The sequence below is a fragment of the Mustela lutreola genome, chromosome 4 (assembly GCF_030435805.1).
Source record: "Mustela lutreola isolate mMusLut2 chromosome 4, mMusLut2.pri, whole genome shotgun sequence".
Taxonomy (NCBI): Eukaryota; Metazoa; Chordata; class Mammalia; order Carnivora; family Mustelidae; genus Mustela; species Mustela lutreola.
In genome coordinates, this window is record NC_081293.1 from 88,127,131 (window position 1) to 88,149,609 (window position 22,479).

At 48.5% G+C, this 22,479-nt stretch overlaps 2 protein-coding genes across 6 annotated transcripts in view; one reads left to right on the forward strand and one right to left on the reverse strand.

Annotated features, from left to right (window-relative positions):
- GNPAT (glyceronephosphate O-acyltransferase) overlaps positions 1–2,762 on the reverse strand; it is a 36,333-nt gene extending 33,571 nt beyond the window's left edge. Inside the window, exon 1 of one of the 4 annotated variants that reach the window (XM_059170474.1) lies at positions 2,561–2,762. Coding sequence is in view for 3 of the 4 variants with exons in the window: in XM_059170471.1 (XP_059026454.1) it covers positions 1,583–1,744 (162 nt within the window). In the remaining variant the exon portion in view is untranslated. Of the gene's footprint in view, positions 1–1,582; positions 1,900–2,049; positions 2,191–2,560 lie in introns of those variants that run through there. The other 3 variants (XM_059170473.1, XM_059170472.1, XM_059170471.1) reach the window with 3 other exon arrangements.
- On the forward strand, positions 2,291–18,261 carry C4H1orf131 (chromosome 4 C1orf131 homolog). Of its 2 annotated transcripts, none has more exons than XM_059170475.1 (7): positions 2,291–2,499; positions 4,722–5,080; positions 14,999–15,055; positions 15,764–15,859; positions 16,010–16,096; positions 16,841–16,893; positions 17,962–18,261. In XM_059170475.1, exons 1-7 carry the CDS (start codon positions 2,412–2,414, stop codon positions 18,098–18,100), a joined length of 879 nt encoding a protein of 292 aa, XP_059026458.1. In that variant the 5' UTR covers positions 2,291–2,411; the 3' UTR covers positions 18,101–18,261. The 2 variants fall into 2 exon arrangements, with proteins under 2 accessions (XP_059026458.1, XP_059026459.1); XM_059170476.1 differs by having other exon boundaries at positions 4,728–5,080.
- Positions 18,262–22,479: the final 4,218 nt, after the last annotated feature.

The window sequence follows — 22,479 nt, forward strand, 5'->3', positions numbered from 1 at the left end:
GTACCTTCTGCCTACTTCCTTAGTTTTGTTTCTCACGTCTCCTTTATTTGACCCCTACCTAACCTCTTGGTTCTCTCAAACATGCAAAGAACTGGCTTTCTTACAGGGATGCCTGGGCCAGTCTTCTCCTCCCTCATCTCCCAGTCACACCTCAGAAACTCAGCTCCGGTATCACCTTCTCCTAAAAGCCTTCTCTGAAGCCTGGAACAGGTCCGGTGCTCCTTCTCTTTCCTCCAACAACATACTGTGCGTGATTCGGTCATTGCCCTTATCTCAACTCTGTTTATTGCTGTGACTTCAAGTCCAAGGACACATGGGGTAGATCTTTCACGTCCACATCTTGGGAGTGGAGAATGAGCAGGATGCTACAGGTAAGGAGTGCAGTAATGTTTGCTGCAATCAGGAGTATCTTAAATATCTCTGAGCACTACTCTCATATTAGAGTACTGTACAGTACCTGTGGCTGAGGAAGGAAGGCCAGCCTGAAATAGTAAGAAAAAGTTCAGGTCATCATGAAAGTAGACTAGGCAGTAGTGAGGGTTCTGTCCAGCTTCAGAAGCAGAAAAAGCTCACATACAATTGCTTTAACTTTTCATGTGAGAAAGTTGGCAAAAGTGTTATCATGAAAGAACCAGGGGTAAACGGGGAAGTAAAAAACCAGTTCTTTCCTTTAACACACAGGTGCAAAGTTGCAGTCAACTCACAAACCGGTTTAGGGCAGAAAAAAGCTAGCGGATGTACACAGCAACCTGCGTCGCTGCACCTTGGCTCTGGAATACCAGAGTCAGAAAACGAGGTCAAAATAGTTCTACTACAGAGGTGTGGGGTAAGAAGGTGGATGAGAAGACAGGTTAAAGTACTAACCCTACAGAAGTGGACAGTTAACAGAAATTATAGGCCCAGAGCTCTCTACATCACGGAAACAGAGACACCAGTATTCTTTGGAACATGGAGAAACTTGTTTCCCTGATATACAGCGGTATATATTGGTTCTCTTCTGAAACCAAGTTTTTCATCTATCTTGTTTCATCTTCTCCCTGTTATGACCTTCTTACACACATTAACATTAAAGTCAGAAACTGGCACTAACCTGCAGGACATAGTAACATGCTTTGAAAATGCATTCTTTTATTTCCTTGTAAAGTAGATAAAAATTAATTTAGTGGTTAAAAAGAAAAAGATCAGTTCCCCCATAATTGTCATAGTAACATGCTTTGAAAATGCATTCTTTTATTTCCTTGTAAAGTAGATAAAAATTAATTTAGTGGTTAAAAAGAAAAAGATCAGTTCCCCCATAATTGTACCACCCTGAGAACTACAAAGGGCTCACCTCATAATTTCTTCACATAAATTGTGAGTGACCAACATTGCGGCGGCAAAAAAGATCAGTTAAAATCAGGAGAGGGAGGACGGGGCTGGGGGTTGTAGGGCAAGCTGGGAGAGGCTGGGTGGCCTCTGGTGTCTTCCAGAATGACTTTCGCGAAAAGTACGGATGAAGACAAAAACGCAATAAAAATTTCCAGAAGTTCCCAATCTTTCTAGATTAAACACTTCACGTCTTACAAACTCTATGCCCACATACCAGCCAAAGACTCTTCTCCCAGGAACCTAACGGCAGCAACAAAAGGGCGGGTTGGGGAGCCGCACGCTGATGCAGCTCCGGCCAGGTCAGACCCGCAGGTTTCTCAGGTTTAACCAAAAGGCAGCCCATGCCGGAGACGGAGAGCCAACTCGCACGCCTCATTCCTGTACCACGGGCTTTCCGAAGGCCCCGTGCGTGGTAGAGGAAACGAGGAGCAGCGAGTGGAAAGGAACCAGAGGAACCATCGCCCGCAGAAACTTCTAAAAGCACACACGCATTTACACGCGCGGCGAGACACCGTTGCCCTGGAAACCAAGTCAACCACCTAACCCCTCCTCGGCGGCCCCGGCACCCACTCTTTCCGGCCAGGGGTCGTGGTCCGTGGGAGGCCGGGACCGAGCGGGGTTGGGGGTGGGGGTGTCCTCTCTCGCGGCCCCGCCCCGGGCCTCGTTCCCCCGGGCGCCTACCGAGTAGAGGAGCACGACAGCGCCGGGACTGGCGGAGCCGACGGAGAAACAAGAGTTGGATGAACTGGAAGAATCCATGGTGCGGCTGCCGTCCCGGGCGGGGCCTGAAAATGTTTGCTAGGCGGTGGTGGTGCTGCTGCTGGGGGCGGTTCTTCCGCGCTGGGCGGCCCGACCTCGCCTAGGGCGGCGGCACCCTCTGCGGCCGCTCCACAGGACCCCGGGCGCCGCCATCTTAACCAGGACGGAAGCCGCGCCGGGACCTGCGACGCGCGCGCGCAGCGCGTCGGAACTCGGAAGTGTGGGTGCCCCGCGGGCTGTGGGCGGCACCGCGGCGGCGCCCCCCACCCCACCCTCCGCCCCGGATGGCTCAGGAGCAGGGGCTGGGGGCCCGCGCGCTTCCCGGCTCGCAGACGCTGCTGGACGCCCTGCTCCGGAACCTCTACGATTTGGGTGAGTGCGGGAACTCGGGGCCCACGTGGGAAGCGGACTGGCCGCTGAGGGTCTGCTGTACCTTCGAGACTGGGCCGCCCTCGGCCCTTGCACGTGGAGCACCCCTCAGCTTTTCGACCTGGTTCCCGGGGTGGGTGCAGCACACGCCTCCGACAGAGGTCCCCTTCCCCGCGCCCCACGGTCGTGGCTCTTCTTGGACCGAGCCTCCCGAGCCGTCCCTGGGTGTGGGCAACGGCGTGGCTGCTCGTCGGAAGCGCCGAGGCTTTCAGGCTTGCAGCGTGTGATGCGCGCAGGACCTTGGGCTCCCGAGCACAGCCCCCCACCCCACCCGGTGGACATTTCCCGGCCGTCTGCGAAGCCCGCTTGCCCCACTCCGCCCTGGTGCCACCTTGTCTCCGTAGTTCCCCAACCTTCAGTGCGTTCCTCCCCCGCGGACTTCCTTCCACCAAGTTGGCCGTCCTCTCTTTTTGTTTGGGGAGAAGGAGAGAAAAACGGTTATTTGAGATTGGCCACCGCCTGGCACGTTAGTAGGAAAGGACAGTTCCACACATTCTGGAGAATTTGGTCCAGGTTAGGTGACATCCCTTGTTCAGGCAAGAGATAGCCTGGGCATTGGTGTCTTTAAGGAGCAAACATTTCTTCAATTTGTAACGTGCTGTTGCAAAAGCTATTGTAGTTGGGAGCCATTGCTCAAGATTCTAAGCTGGTGGGGGAGGGAGACCTGGGTGGCTCTTGGGGTTAAAGCCTCTGCCTTCCTCTCAGGTCATGGGATGGAGCCCGGCACCGGGCTCTCTGCTCAGTGGGGAACCTGCTTCCTCCTCTCTCTCTCTCTCTGCCTGCCTCTTTGCCTACTTGAGATCTCTGTCAAATAAATAAATAAACGCTTAAAAAAAAAAGATTCTAAGCTCACTTACACAGTAAAAATAATAGCTAAAAAGTATGGAGAATTTGCCATATAGTTCCCGTCTTTCATGTATTTACTCATTTAATCTTCACTTCTGGTGAAATACATGGTCATTAATCCCATTTATTACAAATGTAGAAACAAGCCGTAGGGGTTAAAATGCTTACCGAAATTCACCTAGCTGTTAATTTGCAGAGCGTGGGTTCCAGTGTCCAGACTGTCCAGCCTCTGCCCCTCGCCTTGTATTGACTTGGCCTGTGGACAGGACGTTTCTACCCCCTTGGGAATATATCGGAGGACAGAGAAGACTTAGTCTCTGGCCTTGAGAGGTTTAAAAACTAGAGGAAAAGAAAATTCTGCCAAATCCTAAATATAGTTTATTTAGCACAGGCTTGAGATTATTCAAGGAGCTCTGAAGGCTTGGGCCGTAACTACCCATTTTTAGGTGCCCAATGCCAAAGTTTAGGTACCTTGTATATAAGTAAACAGAAATGATCAGTCGGTATTTAGAAAGCGCTGTGATACTTGCGGTGCAGGTGAGCACTTGATGTCAGAGTCTTCAGGTGGCTGGTCAGAATTGAACAGGTGAAACATAGAGGCAATACAGGGATTTCGTAGAAAATTAATGTGTTCACATTGAACCACTTGTCGTAGGTTCATCCTAATGCATAACTGAAAAAAAATGGGAAGACTGTAATACCCACCCGCAACCCTAGAGAGTATCAAAAAATAAAACATCAGCTGTAGTGGCAGACCTTTTTCGCACAAAGTGTGAGCCAATGGGGATTGCCAGTTCCCTGGAGACTGTTGCCTTGAGGTTGCTCTTAGTATGGACTGAGGTCAGGGCTGAAGTAATTGCACTGTGGGTCAGAGACACGACCATAGTTAGTTACCTAGCAAAAGATGTTGCATCTTGGATTCTACATATTGTGCAAATACAACAAACCGTAAGAGAATCATAGAAAACAAACAGGGTTACTGGAGGGGGCATGGGGAATGGGGTAAGTGGGTGATGAGTGTTAAGGAGGGCATGTGATGTAATGAGCACTGGGTATTATATGAGACTGATGAATCACAGACCTGTACTTCTGAAACCAATAATACTTATATGTTAATTAATTGAATTAAAATTTTAAAAGAAAATAAAAATACCCCTGCCCCAGAATTGTGCAAAAATCATCCCATTTGAAGAAAAAGAAATCTTTTGTTTCTTTGTATTTCTGGGTATTGATAGCTGTGGCGTACATACAGACACATTCACGTGATTTGACAATTTGATAAAGCCAAAGCTATTTATTTTCCTGCTCTGTGTTTGAAGAAACAGAGGAGACAGAAGATGAACCAGAACAGAAAAGGATCAGGAAGAGAGGAGAAACCAAGAAGAGAGGTGCCGAAACGCCGGTCTCGCCGGTGGCGGCAGCAGAGCCAGCTCCCCTACCTGGTTCCTTTGGAAGAGGTCAAAGGAAGAGTGCCTCCAGCTTCTTCAAGGAACTCCAAGAAGAGCTGCGGTGTGCCCCTGCTGTGACCCCCACTGGTTCCCCTTCAGGACCAGAAGCCCCTAGTGCTGTGGTATCTCCCCCAACCCTGAAGAACCCCAGAGGGCCAGTAGAGGTGATAGAATTTCACAACAGAAATAAGAAAAGAAAAGAGAAGCTGGATCGAGATGAAAACACACAGGTAATGAGTTGGTTAGTTTCTGTGTATATGGTGAAAGCCCTGATATCGCAGTTTTAGAGCGGCATCTTTTCTTTGTTCTCTCTTTTTCCATTTTCTTTTTTTTTTTTTTTAAAGGGTTTGGCTGCTTGGGTGATTCTGTCTGCTAGGCTGCCTTCAGCTCAGATTGTGACCTCAGGGTGCTGGGAGCTAGGCTTTTTGCTCAGCGGGGAGTCTCCTTCTCCTTCTCCCTCTGCTCGTGCTTTCTCTGTCTCTCTTTCGTTCTCAAATAAATAAATTGTTTTTCAAAAAGTTTTTTTTAATAAAAAAACATATAAAAGGTTTTATTCATTTAAGCACTCTTACCTGACATGGGGCTTGAACTCATGACCCCAAGATCAAGAGTTGCAGGCTGTACCAACTGAGCCTGCCAGACTCCCTTAGATGACTGTCTTTTTAGACCGTGTCAGGGATCCCCAAGACCACCCTTTGGCTTGATGGTTTGCGAAAAGCACTCACAGGCCTCAACACTCAGCATGAAGTCACCATGATGGTTACAAGTTACCACAGCAAAAGGATACAGAATAAAAGCAGTGCAGGAAAAAAGTGCAGGGAGGGAGGCCTGGAGGAAACCAGGTGTCAGTGTGTAGATGTCCCCTCCCAGTGGAATTGCATGGGATGTGTTTCATTCCCCCAGTGGCAACGTGTGACAGCTTGTGGGGTGTTGGCCAGCCATGGAATTTCACCCCAGCCTGGGTATCCACAGTTTTCACTGAGAAATGCGTTAAGTAGACATACAGACTGACAGTAGTTACTGAGGCTCTAGGCACCCAGGAAAAAAGTAGATATTAACCATCAATCACATTGTTGCTATAAATAATCTGGGCAAACTCAGTACAGCTTAGCTCAGGGCCTTGGGGATGCAAAAACACTCTTATCACCCAATTGGTCAGCTCTCAGGAACCAGGAGGGCCAGTTCTGAAGACAAGACTTCCTTAGGCATGTACAGAGTTTGAGGAACATAAGCCTCTGAGTGTACCCTTCCATGCTGATAAGCCTTCTGCCTGATGGTGCTCAGAAAAGTCAGTCAGTCAACTATTTCTGGCCGCAAGTCATGGGGATACAGCATTGAACAAAAGAGACAAAACTGCTTTTTCTCAAGGAACTTGCATTCCGGTGGAAAGCAGCTAGATTTCACTGAGCAGTAATCTCTCCCAGACTGAATGTGTTAAGTCTCATGCAAAATTCGGTCCAGGAGAGAGGTGTAGTTGCCTATCCAACTTTCCCCACGAGGGTATTAAGGATCCGTGCAAAAATCCAGGCATTCTATTTCTGTTGCATTCCTCATGTCCTATAAACTTTTGTCTATCATCAGAGGAAAAGGGGACTGTATTGGTTTTCTAGGGCTGCTGGGCAGATGTTTGTTCTCTTACAGTTCTGCAGGCCAGAAAGGCCGACATCAAGGTGTTGGTTGGGCACACTCGCCTCCGAAAGGGAATCCTTCCTTCTTCCACCTGTGGCTCTAGGCTTGGCTCGTGGCTGCATCACCGTCAACTCCTCATCGGAGTCTCAAATCTCCCTCTACCTTTCTCCTAGAAGAACAGCTATCATTGAGATTAGGGCCCACCCGAAATCTAGGACGGGTCCCGTCATGAGATCCTTAATTATACTGTGAAGACCCTTTTTTGTTTTTGTTTTTTTTTGAAGATTTTATTTTATTTGAGAGAGAGAGAGAGAGAACATGAGAGGCAAGAGGTCAGAGGGAGAAGCAGACTCCCCACCAAGCTGGGAGCTTGATGCAGGACTCGATCCCGAGACTCCAGGATCATGACCTGAGCCGAAGGCAGTTAGTTCCTTAACCACCTGAGCCACCCAGGCGCCCTTGTAAAGACCCTTTTTAGAAATAAGATCCATTCACTGATTCTGGGGATTAGAACATGGTCACATCTCTTTTTGGAGACCACAATTCAACCCACTGCAAAGATAGTCAGGCTTGCATCATTCTTGGTGAACGTGTGTGAGCACGTGCTAGCATCCAGTGCTTACCGCATCTTGTTTGTGGTTTAAAAAACCCAGCTGTGGTATCTTTCCTAGCGTTCAGGTAGCTCTTCATGTCAGGTTCACCAGCTTGTCTTCCTCAAAGACTAATAGTGCTTTTTGTAATCATCTACCTTTATTTTAGGATTCTAGGTCAGTTTCCAACTCCAAATACTGGAACACTGGGAGCTGTCACAGGTAGGCCAGGAAGTGGGAGCTGTCACAGGTAGGCCAGGGAGTGGATTTCCTTGGCCATTCAGCTGGTCAGAGTCACCACATTGGCCAGCCGGGGAAGCTTACAGTGGTCAGTATTACGATAGCAAACCCTTGTGCACCAAACCTTGTGTACCATAGTATTTTCTGTGTGTGCCATGCAGTGAAAAAGGTTGAACACTGCATCATATATAATTCTGGTTTGGGGAATTTAACACAAACATCTGTGTACCTCTCTCATTTCTTCAGGTGTCTCGGTCTTCTCTTTCCTCTTACACTCGTTGGGTTCTTTCTAGAATGGAAAGTTTTCTAATAGCACAAAAACGTTGGCATTGAGTGAGTGCATTTCTCTGTCTCTTAGTAACAGAACATCTGCTTCCAGCTGTTAGATCCTTTTTCATCCTCTTCTGATTGACGCCTTTTTCATTGGCTTTTCTTGGGAACCTCAGCTTATCCAACATTTTGGATTTTCTGACCTTAATAAAATTTTTCAGTTGCTCTTGGCATTCTGCCCTTTCCTTTTTTTTTTTTTTTTTTTTTAAGATTTTATTTATTTATTTGACAGAGATCACAAGTAGGCAGAGAGACAGGCAGAGAGACAGGGGAAGCAGGCTCCCCGCTGAGCAGAGAGCCTGATGTGGGGCTTAATCCCAGGACCCTGGGATCATGACCTAAGCTGAAGGCAGAGGCTTTAACCCACTGAGCCACCCGGGCAGTCCTTCCCTTTCCTTCTTTTTAAAACGTATCTTTTGAACACATGAATGTGTCTGGATAAGGAGACCAAAAACGAACACAATAAAAACACATACGCCTATAAAAAACTCCATGTCGTATTGCGACTTGTAAACAAATACAGAGGAAGAGAACGCTGGGTATTAATGGCATATCCTGGTAAAGGGGATGTCAGCTAAGGATGTCAGCTGGGAGTAATTAGGATAAGTCATGCTATGCCAAGGGTTTGTATAACGTAGTAAATAATAGTTGTGGTCCCTGTTCTCTGAAAGCTTCGGGTCATTGTAGGACAGTTCAGACAGACATGGAATCCGCCCAAATAGCTAGTAAGGTAATAACAGCCCACATGGAGTCCGCTGGTTGTCTTTGGAGAATACTTGAGAGATACAAGTTGGACAACCCAGCTAGCCCTGCCTGAACCCCAGAAGTGACCTTCTTTCCCTAGAACTTGGACCTGTGACCTATATACTGTGATTAAACAGCATTGTGTATTGAAACAGGGTCCATGGTGTACTATGGAGATTTATAATGAGAAATATATTTATATTTGGTTTTTGTGCCTCATTTCTGGCACAGAACTCCTGTAACCCCTGTAATTCCCTAGGGGATGTAAAGGTGTTTTTTGTTAGCAAGTGATGTGGAAATGCTTTAAAGGTGGGAACAGGTTGCTAGGAGAATCAGTTGCACAATTAGAGGTTTAGAAATTTTCAGTGCCATCTCCCTGACCTCTGGGGAGAAGTAATGGGTTGGAGGTTGAATTGACTGCCTGTGACCAGCGATTTAATCTGGCATAGTTAAGTAATGAAGCCTCCGTAGAAACCCAAAGGGTTGGGAGAGCTAGGTTGGTGACCGTGTGGAGGTGCTTGGAGAGTGACACGTTCAGAGAGGACATGGAAGTGCCTCGTTCTGTCCCACATACCTTGCCCTGTGCGTCCCCTCATCTGCCTGTTCCTGAGTTACATCCTTTTACAGTCAGCCAGTGCGCTGTAAGGTGGATGGCTTTCCTGAGTTCTGTGAGCCACTCTAGCAAACTAATCGAACCCAAGGAGGGGGTTTGTGGGAGCTGCTGATCTGTAGGCAGTTGGTCCAAAGCACAGACAGGCGACAGCACGGGCTTGTGGCTGCTGAGTGATGTGGGCGGCTGTCTTGTAGGACTGAGCCCATAACCTGTGCAATCTGATGCCATTTCCAGGTAGAGCATGTCACAGTTGAGTTGAATTGTAGCTGGTGTGGGAGCATTTGCTTGTTGGCTCTGTGGGGAAACCCATCCCCAACATCACTCCATTTCATGGATTAATCAGGGAACTTGGCCACCATTTATAGAACATTTTACCCATTCCAACTGTCTAACCTATAAATGGACTTCCTGATCCTATCCCTTTTATAAAGCAGTGACTATAGAAGTAGTTTGGTAGGAAATAGTAGGTAACAGATCATTTATGCACTTAACTCATTTATTCACAAATAATTGGGTGCCCACTACTTGCCAGACCCACTAGATCCAGCAGTGAACGAGATACAGTCCTCTGCCCTTGTGGAGTATACAGTCTACTGCTAGAGTCAGATCCCAAGTCAATTAATAATATAGTTAAAAAGAGTTTTAAAGGGCACCTGGGTGGCTCAGTCGATTAAGTGTCTGCTTTCAGCTCAGGTCATGATCCCAGGGTCCTGGGATCGAGGCCCATATTCAGACTCCCTGTTCAGCCAGGAGTCAGCCTCTCCCTCTCTCTCTGCCCCTCATGCTAGCTTGCTCGCTCTCCCTCCCTCCCTCTCTCAAATTAATAAACTCTTTTAAAAAAAAAAGTTTTGAACCCTCTAAGGGAAAGAAATAGGGTTTTGAGAGTAAGAGACAGAGCGTCCTTTCGGTGGAGTGGGCAGGCAGTCTCAGGACGAGGTGACACTCTGCTAACGCTGGCCCCTGAGAGGAGCCGGAAGAGCCAACACACTGGAAGAGTGCCCGGGGGGGTGAGAAGGCCTGAGGGGGTCTGGGAGCTGGAAGCCTAGCGGTGTAGGACAGAGGGGAGAGAAGATGAGCTGTGGTGCAGGGCCAGGCCGGGGCCGACCTGGACTTGGGATTTAAGGACTGAGTGCGAGGCTGCCTGTGAGGGGGAGTGAAAGCCCCAGGTTAGCACCTGGAAAAGAGCCGAGAGTTGCTTGGCTGATGTGTCTTCTCGGTATTTTCTTCGCCCTTAGCATCATCTGTGTCCTGAACCTTAGCCTCCTTTGTAGCCTCCATAGAAAGAGATAAGAAAGACATCCTAGGGGCGCCTGGGTGGCTCAGTGGGTTAAAGCCTCTGCCTTCAGCTCAGATCACGATCTTGGGATCCTGGGATCGAGCCCCACATCGGGCTCTCTGCTTGCAAGGGAACCTGCTTCCCCCTCTCTCTCTGCCTGCCTCTCTGCCTACTTGTGATCTCTCTCTGTCAAATAAATAAGTAAAATCTTAAAAAAAAAAAAAAAAGACATCCTAGAAATCCGAGGACAGTGGACTCTAGATCCGAAGGGCCTATTGCCTCCTGTGGCCCACACACAGGTGCGTGCAGACCGCTCCCAAGCACGTAGCAGATCATTGTAACACCTGACATTTATGGGGCTTGTCTGCCGCTCGAGTGATTACTTACTTAGTCTGGTCGCTAATTCCTTATCTCCCTGAATCCTGACAAGTTTCCCTGTCTTCATCGCTGCCTAGAGAGACTAAGATACTTGCCCCACGTTTCAACAGTCAGCTGCCCTCTCTCTGCAGTTACAGAAGCCCAGAGCTTTGGAAGGCACAGCTTTGGTTTGATTTTGTTTGGAAGCTTGGTGCAGGTTTATTTGGTAGCAAAACCTGACCTGAACTCATACGAGGCTTAGGCATTATTTTTGTCTGTTCCGTTTGGCTTGAATATCCACAGCTCGTGCGGCAGAGATACGAATGTCCTTAATGACGGGCTTCTGCCGTGGCCCCCGCTTCAAGTGGTATTTTGTCTTCAGTACGTTGGCAGCGTGACCTTCCTAAAATGTGAAAGCCTCTGAATTTTCTAAGGATTCCACAGAAGGGACTGTGGATGTGAAGTAAGAACCAGAGCTCAGGTTCAGACCCCAGGCTTTCTGACTTGAAAGCTGTTCGCTAGAGAGAGAGAGAGACAGAGAGCAAGCGAGTGGAGAGCGAGCAGATTAGGTTAGGCTCCTTGTCCTTTGAGTAACAGAAGCGCATGGACTGGGAATCTTCACCAGGAAGAAAGACCTGTCCCCCATGTTACCGCCTCAGTGCTTACTGTTCTCATGACCTCTGCAATATCTTGATCCCTCCCTGCGGCTCAACCCTGAAATCCTCTACCCTCCAGGGCACCCTGTAACTTTGCTCCACACCCCTGTTCTTTTTTTTTTTTTTTTAAGATTTTATTTATTTATTTGACAGAGAGAGATCACAAGTAGGCAGAGAGGCAGGCAGAGAGAGAGGAAGGGAAGCAGGCTCCCTGCTGAGCAGAGAGCCTGATGCGGGACTCGGTCCCAGGACCCTGAGATCCTGACCTGAGCCGAAGGCAGCGGCTTAACCCACTGAGCCACCCAGGCGCCCCACACCCCTGTTCTTTAGCAAATCCAGGGCTGGTAAAAAAGAAAGTGTTTACTTACCCAATTGCTCTCTCTCTGGACAAAGGTTGGGCAGTAACTAGTAGAAGAAAAGAATCTTACCAGTGCAGCCAGTCAGCCCATGGACACGTTCACCGAGCCCCAGGGGCCTGCCGGCCTTCATCTCGCACCCCAAACTCTTCCTTCGTTTTATAGCTTTCTTCTGTCTTCGGAGCCTGACATGCAAGTTCTCAAAATGTGCAAAGCTTTCTCTTTCCTGTGTGTGGGACCCTATAGCTCTAGTGGTCAGGATAGATAAGTCTGTGGTTCGATAGTTTAGTCCCTACATCTTAGTGGTTTGAAGGCAAAAGTTAATTATTTTTACATGTCCATCAGGGTTGGCAAGGACAGTGTGCTGTCACACACTGTCGTTGTCTAGGGGCCCAGGATAATAGGAACTCCGCCAGCTGGAAAGCTCTCAGTTGCTCTGGCGGAGAAGGGGAGTCGATGGTTGGCTCTTAGAGGTTCCTTATGGAAGGGGCATCCTTCCCCTTTGCTCACGTGTCTTTGGCCAAAGAAACTCACATAGCCCTACCTAACTTCAGGTAGGCAGGGAAGCCTAGAAGCAGGGGAGGACCCAGTGTTGCCTTCTGCAGTGAGCACCAGGGGAGAGCAGACAGGGAGGAGCCCTGATGGTTTCTAAATCAGGTAATACATGCTAAGTAATGGACTGAAAGTTCTTTAAAACTGTGAATAAAAGTTAGATATTGACAGGGTCATGCCTATGAACTGAGCAAATAGTGAGCTAAGAATGCTCGCCTTTATGATAAACAAGGATCTAGAATCCAGACCTTTTCTCAGACAAATCGAGAGCTGCAAAGCGGAGATATTTCTGGCAAAATGTAAACAGAGGGCTTGAAAATGGCAACATATCTATGTCCCACCAGACCTGCAACCCAGGCCTGCACAGGCCCTCGGCCCGGTGTCCCCATGGCCGGGGTGAACTGAGGCCTGCATGCAGCCTCTGGGGTGTTCTGTGGGGTTGGTGTTGGGGAAAGCAGGGACATCGGAAGCTGTGGCCCTCTCCTCTGTGGGCCACTCTCGTCCCCAGACCCAAGGCTTTCAGCCCCACGGTGACAGTCACGCAGGTAGCCAAGTATTTTATTACAGCGCTTAGGTCCTCCTAGATGTTCCTTCCTCACGGCGATGTTCTGGAAGTGGGGCAGCCAAGGGAACCTGTGCCATCTCCAGTAATGCCGGGAATCTCATGCTCCTGAACGAAATTTTCAACTCAGAAAACTTTGGTTAGCTGGTGCCTCGTTGGACGGATGGGAGGGAAGAATAGAGAGAGAGAACTACTTAAATTTTTAGAAAAGGAGGTAAATGTTTCCTAGGATTTTGGAGGTCTGTGAACCGCACACAGTTTCTCTTCTTTAACTTACCATTTGTGTTTGAGGATCTGGGTGATCCCGAAGTCATTAAGACTTAAGCCAGAAGAAGTAGTACTGTTTATCATAGTAAATAGATTGGGTGTGCATGCCAGCAGCAAAGGATTTTTAACTTCAGGGTAAAGACATTTTTTTTCCAGGCATGGAACAGGAAATAAGACTTTCTGGGGAAGAAGAACGGAAGCGCCTGGCATCCTTTGTGTGCCCGTGGTCTTAATTAAGGCATCTGATTCTGTGAAATACAGGAGTGAGGAAAATCGTAAGCATCATCAAAGTCAGGAATTTTGGTAAAGTAACGTGGAAGATGCATTTACTGTGACTGTAAGCACAGACCGGGGCCACATGCTTGGAGCCTGGCAGACCTCCTTGTAGTGCCGTGTTCTGTCTGTCCTGCCAGGAGTCACTGTGCAGCGTGCCAGTGGGTGAGCAGCACTGTGGTGACTGCCCAGCGGGGCCGTCGTTCGTAATGGATCAGTCAACACTGAGAGTACTGGCCACGCCTTCCCGTTTCCCGGACCCCAATAACGTTTAGCAGTGAGCACTCTTTCCACTTCGTAAGAACCCCTCTGGGAAGTCAGGACATGGCCTCACGGAGAGAGCCTGTCACCTGGGGAAGCATTCAGTGATCGACCCACAGACCCACAATACAACCAGGATCAGCCAGAGTCCAGGAGGGACCCAGAGACCTGCAGACAGCTGTGATCGAGGCCCCTGTCTCAGCAGGGTGTGGTGCAGGGCACTGCTGCGGCCCTCCACACCGCCCCCTGCTGAGCAGGATGGGCGGGAGGTGCTTCCCTGGTGGGCGGTCGGCTGCAAGGGTCCTTCGTCTGGAGGCTCCCCAGCTTTCAGACCCTGCTTTCTGTTGGCCCAGACTTGGTGGCTGGGGTAGAGTGGTGACCACTGCTGTTAGCCAGATGTGACAGTACATTTCCTTCAGATCTCAAGCTTCTGGTCAGTTCTGTGGGCTGGTAACCATAGCTAGTGGCCGTGTCGGTGTGAAGAGTCACATGCTTTGAAGGCATTTGCAGCACCTTTATTTTGTATTGAGACTTATAAACCAAATCTCCATTTCTAGAAATGTGGTGTTCCTGTAAAAATATTTAGTTAAGAGAGTTTTGTTAGCCATTATTTTAATGGGTGGATGGGAAGAAAAAGGGAAAGAGTTATTTAAATACAATGTTTAAGGGGCGCCTGAGCAGCGCAGTCGGTTAAGTGTCCGACTCTCGATATCAGCTCAGGTCATGATCTCGGTCATGACATAGAGCCCCACAGTGGGCTCCGCGCTGAGCATGGAGCCTGCCCAAGACGCTCTCTCCCCTGCCTTCTGCCCCACCCCCACTCATGCACACACACTCTCTCCTCTAAAAAAAAAAATAAATAATAAAAAGATATACAGTGTTTATCCTCCAGAATCCCTGCTCACTAACCCTCTTCTAAACCCCCACTGAACAGAATCTTCTGCATGTGGTTTATGAGAGACTTTGGTCTCTCTCATCATCTTTTTAATTTTTGTTTTTTTTTTAAATTTTTTATTTTTTTATAAACATACAATATATTTTTATCCCCAGGGGTACAGGTCTGTGAATCGCCAAGTTTACACACTTCACAGCACTCACCATAGCAATACCCTCCCCAATGTCCATAATCCCACCCCCCTCTCCCGACTCCCCTCCCCCCAGCAACCCTCAGTTTGTTTTCTGAGATTAAGAGTCACTTATGGTTTGTCTAGTTTTGTATTTTTAAAAAAATGCTCATCCTTTCTTAAGCTTTGATACCTTAACATTTTTTTTTCTCTATTTTTCTTTGATGAAGACTTCCATGTAACATGCTTGTGTTATCGTTTGGTATTTGGGCATCTGGGCCAGTTTCAAGGCTTTTTAAAATATGACTGCTCTGTTGGTGACAAATGCTCCCATGATACAGTCACAGAGGATCTTAATAAGAATTTTTTTCTTTTCAGACCAAAACTAGTATCCCTGAGAAAGGTGTGGAGAGACAAGAATTTAACTTAGAGAAGGTATGTGTTTTGAAACTTCATTTTTTTCAGTTTTGGAGTGCCCCCCCCAAAAATATATATGTTTATATATGCATATATATATATTTCCATGTCCAGTGGTTGAAATAATGGTTAAGCAAATCCCCTGCCTTCCGGTGGTGAATACTAGGCTGTCACTTAAAACACACTGGTTTGTGGCTGCAGGGCCCATGATGCAGAGGTAAGTCGAGAAGCAGGGAGGGAAGTGTGTATTCTGCGGTTGTAACTACGTTTTTAAAATGCATGAGAAAAAAGATAGGAGGAGGTAATTCACTGCTGAGAAAGGGCATTTCTCTTCCTCTGCAGCATCTTTAAACAAACAAACACAAATCTGTGTTCGAAGCATCTATGAGAAGTGGTTTCTCAGAGGGAGCGAGTGTACAGAGGGACTTCTAAGTGGAAATTCCTGTCTGGAGGGGCAGTAGCTTGTTTCAGAGAGAATCCTAGTTGCAGAGCTCAGCATTTAATCCTAGGTCTGTTGCTTCACCTGCCCAAAATTCAACCCGGGAAAACGAGTGTTGGGAGGTTATGGTAAGAAATTACGTAAGACCGCCACAGAGCTCTGTAACCCACAGCACGACAGAGTTCCCGCTCCAGCACATCGTGTCTGACGTGGGCTACCCCAGAGGTAGATCTCTTCCCAGGGTTCTCTGGAATGCACTTGGGGTTCATTCCACTCTGCGTCCACAGGCTCGCTTGGAAGTGCACCGGTTCGGGATCACGGGTTATGGAAAAGGGAAGGAACGACTCCTGGAACGGGAACGCGCCATCATGCTGGGTGCGCAGGTGAGGGGCTGCTTCTGTCTCATCAGCAGACGGGATACCTACAGGAAAGGGGAGAACCCAGGGCAAGGCAGGGGAGGTGAGGTCACTGGGAGATCCTTGCAAAATAAAAAAATGGTATCTCTAGGTTTTATTTTTCCTGTTGCATTTCAGCCTCCCAAAAACAGTTACGTGAATTACAAGGTGTTGCAGGAGCAAATCAAAGAAAAGAAGGCAGCCAAGGAAGAAGAAAAGAGAATGGTACGAGTAAAAGCCATTTTGTTACCAAGCTAGAACGAGGAGGTGACCGCAGTTGGCCGCAGTGGAGTCGGGAGGCAGTGGCCACAGTAGGGTAGAGAGTGACATGATCGTTCCTTCCCCTGTTCAAGTCAGCTTTGTTCTCTAACACTAGCCAGGGAAGCCGGCATATTCATGTGAAGGGTTTGCTCTGAAATAGCGAGTTCCTGCTCAGATCCCATCAGCTATTGTGGTCTTTCTCCTATGTTGCGTTTTACAGTGTACAGAACACAAGGGCTTATGATAGATGACAGAGAGGTAGATGCTGTGCTCCCTCCTTTTCCCCTTTAGTGAAAGATGGAATGTTTCTCCTGTCAGTTTTTTCTGGAATGACCTTTGACACTCTTGAAAGAGCTTTAGGATGAAACAGGGTATGTTTAATATGCCTGCTTGAGAAAAAGATGAAAAGTAAATGGTGCCTCACTGGCTTTTTTTTAAAGATTTTTAAAATTTATTTGACAGACAGAGATCACATGTAGGCAGAGAGAGAGAGAAACAGAGAGAAGCAGGCCTCCTGCTGAGCAGAGAGCCCGATTCGGGGCTCGATCCCAAGACCCTGAGATCATGACCTGAGCCAAAGGCAGAGGCCTAACCCACTGAGCCACCCAGGCGCCCACCTCACTGGCTTTTGATCACATACTTCTTATCTGTTTTTGAATCTCCGTTATCCACTATTGACACGTATATTATCCTAAATTTTGAAATCAGGCCCAGGACACAGATATCTTCAAGAAAAAGAAGAGGAGAGGGCAGGAAGACAGGTGAGTGACATCCTCAAGTACTGGGGAGGAATGATCTGGGTAAACCTATTGATGAGTTCTGAAACTAACGCCTGGAGTTTACCTGGTGTTTCTAGCCCGGTAGAGTGCTTCACTGCCCCTCATGTGTTCCGAGCAAGTCCCGGGTAGGGGGAAGACAGTGTCCCAAATTGAACAGCTGCCTCAGAACTGAATCAGGAATCTCCTCCAGGCTCCCATTTGCAAAGATCAGACAGCTCAGGTGACTTGTGGAGAAACTGAGGTTGACATTCCCAGCCCGCGCTAAAAGCCTGCCTGTGTGGCACCGGGGTCCAGGGCCGTGTCCTGTTCTCTGCCGTACCACAGGAGGCAGAGCACCGTGACCTGAGGAACAGATCATCGAGTCTCTTCATGCTGGTGTCTTAGCTTTGGTCCAAACATGCCTTTCCTTGCTCCCTGAATTACCGTTTCAGAATTGACTTCTTTTGTCTTAACCCTTTTCTTGGACTCTTTAGTGAGCTTGTGCATGGGTGGTCGTTTGTCCTGGCCACATGCCTCTGTCGCCAGGCACGTAGGTGTCTTAGGTGTCAGGTGTCGGGAATTCAGCCATGATCGCCCCGGGGTGGGGGGCAGTATACCTGCCTTTGGGGAGCTTACATTGTAGTGAGGGAAACACCTCAAAACCTACAAACAGGTAAGCATGGGAATGTCAGGTTCTGTGAGGAGGTTGCAGTAAAGCATTATAAAAGAATATCACTGGGGGTGGGAGGGCTGGGATGTCATTCAGCAGGGGGGTGACCTCTGAGTTGAAAACTGAGTGAAGAGGAGGGGACAGCCTAGAAAGATCAGTAGCAGAACATTCTCCGCAGAAGAAGCCAGTGCAAGGGCCCCGAGACAGGAAGGCGGCTGGCCTGTTTCAGGGACCACAGGAAGGTGGGTGGTGGTTGCGGTAGGGTGGTGGAGGGTGGTGTGCACAGGATGACCCCAGGAGTTTGCAGGAGCGGACCGTGGTCACTTGGTTGCTGGTGTTGCCATCCTCTTGTCCTTCTTCATAAGCTTAACTCTGGTACTTTTCTCTCCCTTTAACTGCAGGAAATCCAAAAAGAAGAAATCAGCTCCCAGTATTTTGTCCAGCAGACGGATTGGGCAGATTGGAAAATTCAAAAATGGGACGCTGATTCTGAGTCAGGTTGATATCAAGAAAATAAATTCCTCCCGAGTGGCGAAGTAAAGACCTTTATAAAATAAAGAGAGGAACAGCAAAATGCTGCTGCACTGAAACTGGACCCCTATAAGACTACCAGATTCTTCTTATTTATTTTATATTTCATAGGCCGCTTTTCTGTTTTTAGGGAAAAAATTTCAGGAATAATAAAATGTGTAATTCCTAAAGTGTCTGTTTCACGGCAATGAGTGTGTGGTGGGAAGGGCCAGCTGCACTGGGCATAGAAAGCAAACCTATTGAAAAGGATGCTTAATCCTGTCCGGTGAGATTTGCACTAGATTTGCTTTCCCTGGTGTTTTGGGCATTTGCTTGTAATGTGATTTTTCGAAAACTTAATAATTTATTGATTTGTAAATGCTAATAGCTTTAAATTGCCTTTTCTTTTTTTAAAGACTTATTTATTTTAGAGAGACAGAGTGAGCACATGAGCAGGGAGAGGGGCAGGGAAAGGGGGCAAGTGAATCCCAAGCAGACTCCCCACTGAGCACAAAGCCTAATGCAGGGCCCTGTCTCACAACCCTGAGATCGTGACCTGAGCCAAAATCAGGAGTCGGACGCTTCGCCAACTGAGCCACTCAGGTGCCCCCAGATTGCCTTTTATTTTCTAAAAGTGGTTTAGTAGCAAAGGAAACAGTCAACGAAACAAAGAGGCAATGCACAGAATGGGAGGAGATATTCGCAAATGACGCTACAAAGGGCTGGTGTCCAAGATCTATAAAGAACTTCTCAACTCAATGCCCAGAAAACAAATAACCAAGTCAAAAAAGAAGTCGTGAACAGACACTTCTCCAAAGAAGACATACAAATGGCTATCAGACACATGAAAAAATGTTCAGCATCAGGGAAATACAAATCAAAACCACATGGGGATACCACCTACAGCAGTTAAGACTGGCAAAAATTAAGGCAGGAAACAATGTGCTGGAGAGGATGTGGAGAAAGGGGAACCCTCTTACACTGTTGGTGGGAATGCAAGTTGGTGCAGCCAGTTTGGAAGAAAGTGTGGAGATTTCCTCAAAAAGTTAAAAACAGAGCTACCCTATGACCCTGCAATTGCACTCCTGGGTATTTACCCCAAAGAGACAGATGGGAAAAGAAGGGCCATATGCGCCCCGATGTTCATAGCAGCAATGGCTACAGCAGGCAAACTGGAAATCACTGAGCTGCCCTTCAACAGACGAACGGGTAAAGATGGGGTCCATATGTACAATGGAATATTACTCAGCCATTAGGATGAATACCCAACTTTTGCATCAGCATGGGTGGGACTGGAGGAGATTGTGCTGAGTGAAATAAGTCAGAGAAAGTCAGTTTTCCTATGGTTTCACTTATTTGTGGAACATAAGGAATAGCATGGAGGACATTAGGAGAAGGAAGGGAAAAATGAAGGTGGGGAATCAGAGGAGGAGACGAACCATGAGAGACTATGGACTCCAGGAAACAAACAGGGTTTTAGAGGGGAGAGGGGCAGAGACATGGGTGAGCCCCATGATGGTATTAAAGGTACAGATTGCATGGAGTACTGAGTGTTATACGCAAACAATCATGGAACACTGTATCAAAAACTAATGTAGGGGCGCCTGGGTGGCTCAGTGGGTTAAGCCGCTGCCTTCGGCTCAGGTCATGATCTCAGGGTTCTGGGATCGAGTCCCGCATGGGGCTCTCTGCTCAGCAGGGAGCCTGCTTCCTCCTCTCTCTCTCTGCCTGCCTCTCTGCCTACTTGTGATCTCTGTCAAATAAATAAATAAAATCTTTAAAAAAAAAAAAAACCCACAAAAAACTAATATACTGTATGGGGACTAGCAATGACAAAAAAATAGAAGTTGTGTAATGTTACTGTATGATGAAAGAACCAACAGTGTACAAATTTGGCAGCTGACTTGTGGGAAAAGCAGTTGTAATTTTTACTCTCCTAAGTATACAAAATGTCCTTCGTTAGAAGTTATATAAATAGGGGACACCTGGGTGGCTCGGTTGGGCCTCTGCCTTCAGCTCAGGTCATGATCCCAGCAGCCTGGGATCAAGCCCCGCATCAGGCTCTCTGCTCAGTGGGGAACCTGCTTCTCCCTTTCTCTTTGCCTGCCTGCCTACTTGTGATTTCTCTCTCTGTCGAATAAATGAATAAACTCTTTAAAAGAAAAAGTTATGTAAATAAAACACAATTTTGTGGTATATGTAGCTGTGACTTTTAACACAACAGAGGATTTTAATTTATGTCGGAGTGACCTGTCAGTTCTTTCCTTCTCTACAGAGAGATCAGGCTCCAAGGCAGCCCCGCCTCACCCCCACCTCCAGGAACTGTTTGGCTTAGACAGCTGAGCCCTTAGCCAAGACTCTGGACCCACAGGCTGCTCAGTTCTGGAAAAGTTCCATGTATAAACTACTCACCTTGTTTGGGTTTCACTTTGTAATTTACTGAATTAATACTTAAAGAGTGGCTTTGTTACCATTGGGAGCTCTAAAACGTTTAGAGGCTAAAAGAAACCTATATTTTAAGGGTTGGAGATCCGGCTTAAGACCATGCTTTTTATTTCCCTGTTGAGAAGGTTTCTTCCAGCAAGATGAGCAGCAGAGAGAAGCCCCCAGGAAAAACAGTCATCCGGGGGTGACTGTGGCTCAGTGGTTGAGTGTCTGCCTTTGGCTTACTTAGGTTATGATCCCAGGGACCTGGGATCAAGTCCCGGGTTGTCAGGCTCCCAGCCTGCTTCTCCCTTTGCCCCTTCCCCTGCTCGTGCAAGCTCTCTTATGTTTTTTTTCTCCCAGATAAATAAATAAAAATCTTAAAAAGAAAAAAAAAAAAGGAAGAAAGAAAAACAGCCATCCAAAGGAAGAGGAAGATTTTAACTAGAAGCCACAAAGGGAACGGACCAGTTCAGACCAGTTCAGAACGGAATAGACCAGTGACTGCATCTGTGTTCCCTTATAGCCTGCACACTGCTGTTTCTCCTTCCGGGGGTTTCTTCCTGTCCTGGACACTGTCTGGTGGATCAGTGTCGCTCCACACAACACCCCGCCTACCGTTCTTCCCAGTGACCCACTTAAGGACCTTGAGATTCCTGTCCCCACAGCTCTTGGCCCCATGGACCTGGAGCCCCTGCTTCCCAGAAGAAACAGCACAGCACATGTCCCACTGAACCAAGGCGGTTGTCCCTATAAGAACAGTAGCACAGGGGTGACCCTGACTGTCAGGGCTGCTGTCACCAGTGGAGCAGGCAGGAAGCTGCACCCAGGCCGCCGTCCCCTCAGGCATCTCTTCATACTCTTTTCGCCTGATTTTGATGGCAAATAGACAAACGCAGCAACCCGGGGGGAGAAGGGCCTGGTGACCCGAGGCTTGGAACCCTGGGATGAGGGTCTGGATCACAAATAAGAGAGGGGGACTAGGTGAGGGCGAGTGGAGTCGGGACTGACAGACCGTGAGTGTCCCGTGCAGCTCCAAGGCCAGCTGCAGTGACGGGGAATGTAGTTTGAGTCCCTAGCCTTCCCTAAGCCTCCCTCACTGGCATTCTGGAAGAGCTTCTCCCCAGGCTTGAATGGAGGGTGGGTCTGTGGCACCAGGATGGTGGTGGTGGGCGCTGTGATGCCTCTCACTCAGATCCCCTTTTAGGAACAAGTGCTTGTCACTTCATTGTTCTGAGCAGGGATCGTGTCACCTCCCTCCCCGGGTGGGGTGGGGTGGGGTACACAGTCCGTGCTGGATTGACATGAGGCCATCAAAGCCCGGCTGGGTCCTTCACTGGGTCTGTGTCACAGCTCGACCTCTCCGTGGCTGGTCTTGCTTCCTTTGCTTTCAAGGGGGGGTGCCCTGCAGGGCCCCTGCGAGTGAATGCCATGCTGCCCCGTCTCAGTCTGCAACGGCCCCTGATGTCAGCGGTCCCGGGATCCGGCAGGTGACTGAGCCCTGAGGCCCGGCCGAAGGGGCTAGCAGGAGGCATGCTGGGCGGGTGTTCCTGGGGATCACACTTTGAGGCAGGCCGCAGGGAGGGAACTTTTAGGGTGGACCCCCCTGGGCGCAGTCTGTGTGGCTGAAGGGGCTGGCCAGTCTTCTAGGAGCTCAGAGATGAGGATGTCTTCCCCAACTCCCAGTGTCTTGTAAGCCCTGATCAGTATTTTATTCATGGCTGTATCTTCACCGTGATGTTCCCTGCTATCAACGCCAGCCCTGTCACCTCTTGTAGGAATGGATTCGTGAGCGCCCTGTGCTTTCAGATGGACCCGCCCCAACACCTGGTCTGCGCGCAGCGGCGGCAGGATTGACTCTGGCGCCGTGGAAGGCCTGGGGCCTCTGGGGGAGAGGTGGCCTCCCCTCCCGCCACCTCCCCTCCCGTGGCCTCCCCTCCCACTGCCTTCACCCTGCACGCAGGGCCCATGGCGGCCAGACGCGC

What these genes read in the sequence shown, in the direction of transcription:
- C4H1orf131 (XM_059170475.1), top strand. Translation starts at nt 2,412, where the DNA reads ATGGCTCAGGAGCAGGGGCTGGGGGCCCGCGCGCTTCCCGGCTCGCAG. An exon ending in CCGGAACCTCTACGATTTGG is followed by an intron (nt 2,500 to 4,721) that starts GTGAGTGCGGGA and finishes CTGTGTTTGAAG; the next exon opens with AAACAGAGGAGACAGAAGAT. An exon ending in AAGAATTTAACTTAGAGAAG is followed by an intron (nt 15,056 to 15,763) that starts GTATGTGTTTTG and finishes CTGCGTCCACAG; the next exon opens with GCTCGCTTGGAAGTGCACCG.